The sequence below is a fragment of the Morone saxatilis genome, unplaced genomic scaffold, assembly GCF_004916995.1.
Source record: "Morone saxatilis isolate NCDOM2014 unplaced genomic scaffold, NCSU_SB_2.0 Contig19, whole genome shotgun sequence".
Lineage (NCBI taxonomy): Eukaryota > Metazoa > Chordata > Actinopteri > Moronidae > Morone > Morone saxatilis.
In genome coordinates this window covers 18,783,562-18,789,005 of record NW_023339751.1, presented here as the reverse complement: position 1 = coordinate 18,789,005, position 5,444 = coordinate 18,783,562, and the positions used below count along the sequence as shown (strand labels likewise).

Below are 5,444 nucleotides of genomic sequence, written 5' to 3'. Positions count from 1 at the left end.
GGGAAAACGGAGGAAATAAAATGTATGAATGCATGGCTCTTTAGGGCTTCCGAACTACTCTGTAACACCACTGTACAACTGTTTCTGTAGTTCAAGCAACTCCAACAGAGTGATGCGTCTTCCTTCTAGTGGATCAAATCCCATCAGTTTCAAGACTCACATTCTCCCATTTATACTTTCATTCATATCAGATCAATAATTTAAGCTTATTAACTTTATAGTTTTGAATCAGGACCATCAGTGTACTGTGATCAGGGCCAAAAAACTTGATTGGGACATTCCTAACAATCATTAAATAATATGTAATACAAACCTGTCATTCTTCATGATTTACCTGTACAAGAGTGAAATTCTTTTGTTCATGTTTTTGTGCATATTTGTGCGTGCAGGAGCGGGATGCAGAGCGACGGAGACAGCTGAGAGAGCGAGCAAGGCAGCTGATAGCTGAGGCTCGATCCGGAGTCAAGATGTCTGACATGAGCATGCTGGACGTGTCCAGCACTGAGAGAGGCAAGGGCAGCAAGGCTAGCCCTGCTGGAGGTCAGCACACACCAAAACACACACACAAGTCAGCAGAAGCAAACATAAACACATCCTCTTTATGGACACTGTGTTTTTATGAGCATGCTTTGAGAATTTGATTTAGAAGGCATTATATTAACACACTCACTAAATCTCACTAATAATCATTAACTGTAAAACAAAAGAAAAGTCACAGTAGCATGCTTTTGACATACGCTCACTTTCTTCACCCACCAATGCCATGACTCACACATTTCCATTATGCTCTCTAAAGGGGTTCTGCCTAATCCTTAGAGAAAAACAAAATGCCATTTGACAACGGGTCTAAAATGCACCACCCTTATATTCAGAACAGCAATTTACCCTGCGACTCCTCCCACGTCTCGTTCACCCAGTAATTGTTAATCAACACAACACATTGTGCGGCCAAATTATGCTCAAAATACCAAACGCTTCTAATAATGGCTTGCAGGGGTAGCAAATGTACATTTCCCACTGCTTTCCATTTCCTTGAAATTGGGGTTATTATGATAATGACCATTATTAGGCCTCTCTAGTCATTTGTTTCAGATTCCTCTACACGGTAGATTCAGGTAGATCGGGTGGTTCTGCATGCAAATGAAAGATGAGAGTGTAGACAGGTGAGGATTAAGAGTGCAAGAAGTAGAGAAAGTAATATGAGTATTGTTATTGCGATCAAGGAGAAGGAGGAAAGAAGCCTTTTGATGTTTTAAAAGTAGGGATGAAGGAAGGAATGGCTCTGAGAATAAATGGAGGGACTGTCAAACATTGAGACATGACCTCTTGTTTTAGAGAGATTGAGAGGAGATTAAAAGAGTAATGTTTAAGTGACAAGTAGGGCTGCAATTAGTAGTTTTTACTATTGATTGATTAATTTTCTGGAATAATTGTTAGGTCTATAAAATGTTAGAAAAAGGTGACACCTTACAGTGTCTTTTTGTTTAACCAACAGTCAAAGACCCCCAAGTACTCAGTTTACTATGATATTGAACAGACAAAAGCAGGAAATTCAGATGCTGGTACCAATGTTTGACATTTCTGTTTAAAAAAATTCACCAAAGGATTAATCAATTATCAAAATAGTTGCCAAATATTTTCCCTTCAATCAAGCTGATTGATTAATCAACTTATCGTTGCTGCTCTAGTGACAAGATCACATATAGAAAAGACAGGAAGAAGGACAAGTAGGTAGGTCAGAAGCACCAGTAGCCTGCGAGTGGCGGTGGGTTTCTTTTAAGTTGAAAAAGGGGATGAGCAAACAAATCGAAAAGTACTAAACCCTAAACAACAAGAAGTGAGATCAGCGACTTGTTAGGTAAAACGACAGAAGAAAGACAGTGAGGGAGAGGGAGGGTAGCACTTGATTTATTTGCTCTTTCAGCTTTTCTGAATTGGACTAATTGTTGATCTCATTAAAAATGGAGTTGGAGGAAAGAACAGAGACAAGGTGAGGAGGAGGAGGAGGAGGTGATCAGAAGAGAGAAATGCTGTTGGCTGTGATACACAAGGCCTGCCGAGCAGAACGGCTAATCCTAGCCCCCACACTCTCTTTCTCTATCTCTCTCTTTCTCCCTCTCTCCCCTCAACACCATTCACAGTCCTTTAATGCAGCTCGGGCTGCCCCCTCCAAGTGTCTGCCCGCAAAGAAACTTTCCAAACTCCATCACCATGGCCTCCCATTAATTAGGCCCCAGCCAGCCACGCAGGAACGGCGCTTGCAAGCATGCTCCGCATCGTAGCTAGCAAATTAGAAAAAAAATAACAGGAAATGCTGTTATTTTGATTCTCCCTCCTTCTCTCTTTGTTCTTGGTCTCTCTACCCACCAAGTAGTAAATAGCAGAGGAGGGAGCTTGCAATGTCAGACGCTGTTTACTGATTGTTTTGTTTTAATCCATGGTGGGTTATCCATGCAGCTAGAGCTGTTCAGGTCTCCATTTGAGTTTCTTCTAGCTTGTTTTTTCTTTTGTTCCTAATGTGGAGACACTGTTGTTTCTATTGAGCCCCTCAGGAGACTTAATGGAATATGTGCTTTCATGTTTTGGTGGTTTTTGTTTGCCCTACCTCTTTTATCTGGAACAAGAAAGGCAGGCAGCAGATCTTTGAATGAGGGGAATTAAACAGAGGTCTCAGTTTCACTTTGTGTGTTAGACATTTGTGCGCCAATGCACATGGACTCAAACAGATAGATGGACACCAATCAATCAGAGTCCCTCTTGTCATTCAAGTGGAGTCTGGTGCCACTTCACACATGAAATTTGTAAGATATTAGATTTATTAATTAGTTGCACACACTTAAATTCTACAGTCCTGTGCAGACTTACAAAGTCTAAGTCTCCTAGTTTTAAAGAGTGCATTAAATATGAGGTTGATATTTGTTTTGCAAACAGAAAGGGTGACATGGGTGACAAGTGTACTGGAATGCTTAAGGGGACGGAGGGGAGAAGACAAGACGTTATGGTGGATTATACATTTCAAGATGTTTAAGACAGGGATTTTTGAATCATGAACTTTTACCACAGACTACTGTTAACACAAACTAACAAAGCTTTCTTTTCTGCACTCCTCCCTGTGTCGTCATTTTAACCTTTTATTCCTTTAACACCTTTCCTTTCACTACTAATACATTCATCCTTCTCCCTTCTTTCCTTTCACCCTCACTCTCTTTTTCCTCTCCTTTCACTTCTCACTTTACTTTCTTGTCTTCCTGACTCACTCCCTTTCATACTTCCTTCCCTCTGTTTCCCCTCTGTCCCGCTCCGTACCTACAGATGTTTTGGATGGAGTGAGAGGTCAGGATGATGCCGGTGATGGGGAAATGGGTGAGGATGAGGAAGAGGGGAAGGCTGAGGAAGAGCAGCTCCATTTTGATGGTGATGGTGATTTTGATGATGATACTGTTGCTGCTGCCACATCTGCCTCTGCGCTGGTTACTAACCCACAGCCACTGGAGGCCCCTCTTCCAACTACCTCCATCACCCAGGGGCCGCTGGAGCTTACTAACCCCGGCACTGAGCTAGCTTCTCTGGGTAAAATCACTGGCGACTGCTGTGCAGTGCTGCATGGTTCACTGTTTTTCCAACTAACTCATTTACTTGCCTTCATGTATTTCCTGCATATATACAGTTGTCAATTTTTCATCTTCCTCTCATAAATAGTAAATTCTAATTTTATTTATATAGCCCAAATCTCAATTTGTTTCTGTGGGCTTCCAACATTCAACACCCTCTGTCCTTAGACCCCCCAAAAACCCTTTAAACAGAGAAAAAAAGAGAAGAAACTTCAAGAAGAGCCACAGAGGAGGTATACTTCTCACAGGACAGAGAGACAGTTAGCAATAGATGTTGAGTGCACATAAAATATTTTTTTTATGTTCAGCAAAAACATATCCCGGTAAGCCAACTTTGCTTGGCTAGAATTCTTAAAACTAGCATAGGAATCTAGCCACTAACAGGCCATATATAGTCTTAAAACTAGAAAAAGTTCTGCTTATTACAAGCAATAAAAACTCAGTTATTGAAGAAAAATAAAACAAATTTCCAGAAACAAGGCATTTTTACTTTCTTGAGATTTTATTTTTTGCAGTGCAGAGGGCTGATAAGATACTTCGCAAAGAAAGAAAAAAATCAAGTGTTTACCACATAGTGATAAGGCAGACAGGAACTAAAAGTTTTGTTGTGATATAGATCTTTTACATCCGAAAAGCACTGAAGTGGTAAAGTTTTGGCGACTTTTTCCACTTGTGTCTTTTTCTCACACACCCTATAAACACACATTTTCAAAGCAGTGCAGCGTAAGCATTTACTCAAGACCTTTCATCTAGTCTAAACTGCCCTTTGTCATTCAGCCACTCACTCAAGTGCATGCTGTCTATCTCTGTGTATCATCATCATCATTTACTTTGACCCCTGCATCCTATTGGCTCCATACTCATTGGTGCTTCACACAGAAGCAGCTAACTTACAGTATACATTTGTTGAGTTCTGTCATATTGTTGTTGGTGTTTTTTTCCCCGATTTTCTTTCATTAGGAACTTCTTTAAGTAGTAATTAATAAACTCTGAAAAGTGCTCCCCAGACAAAAATAAAATCATATCTTCAGGAAAGCATTTGCTCAAATCTTCAGAGGTAAACTAATTACTTTGTTTTGTATTTAATTTATTTTATTTGCCTCCTGAATTTCCTGCCGATGTGAGATATGTGAGAGTACAGTGAGGTACCAGAAGAAACAAACATGAAAACAGACAAACGCTTCTTCCAGCTTTGAAGTGCAGTATCTCTGCACTTTTTTTTCCCACTGTTTGTGTTTCTCTTTTTTGTTCTTTGTTGGTGGTAATTCTTATGTAGTCCAGAAGGAAATGGATGGTGGTGATCGTAACACTGAAATAGCTGATACCACACTTCATTCTGTACATGTTTTCCCCCCTGAATATTTTTGTCATCACTTTCCTGCAACCCAGGTCACTTACCCCACCTCCTCCACCCTGTATATGCTGCATTTGTGTTTTGGCATATACTGTGTGTGAGTCTTTTCATGTGTTTCTTTGTATGTCCGTTTGTGTGTGTGTTTGTGAAAAAGTTAAAGAGAGAGTGTCTATGTTTGGCATCTGTATGCATGCATCATGGGATGTGTGTGTGTGTGTGTGGTGTGTGTGTGTGTGTTGTGTGTGTGTCACAGAGGGAGGTGACACATGAAACGGTTGCCCTCCCGTTCTTTCATCTTCTTCAGTGCAGTGGTCTGTCCTGGCAGGGGAGCTGTGGTTACCAGTCCCTGGAAAATAAAGCTGTACGGAGCTACTGGAAGGCAAAGAGGGAGCAGGGAGGGAAGGAAGACGGGGAAAAAAGACAAGGAGGAAGAAAGACTAGAACCAACAAATTAGGGATGGGTGGCGGTAAAGGAGGGA

At 40.9% G+C, this 5,444-nt stretch overlaps 1 protein-coding gene across 5 annotated transcripts in view; it reads left to right on the top strand.

Annotated features, from left to right (window-relative positions):
• Positions 1-5,444, top strand: part of ehbp1 (EH domain binding protein 1) — a 150,123-nt gene that overhangs the window by 91,762 nt on the left and 52,917 nt on the right. For 2 of the 5 annotated variants that reach the window (XM_035663567.1, XM_035663565.1), the window contains exons 16-17: positions 390-540; positions 3,313-3,414. In XM_035663567.1, the coding sequence (XP_035519460.1) occupies positions 390-540; positions 3,313-3,414 (253 nt within the window). Of the gene's footprint in view, positions 1-389; positions 541-3,312; positions 3,571-5,444 lie in introns of all 5 variants that reach the window. The other 3 variants (XM_035663568.1, XM_035663564.1, XM_035663569.1) reach the window with 3 other exon arrangements.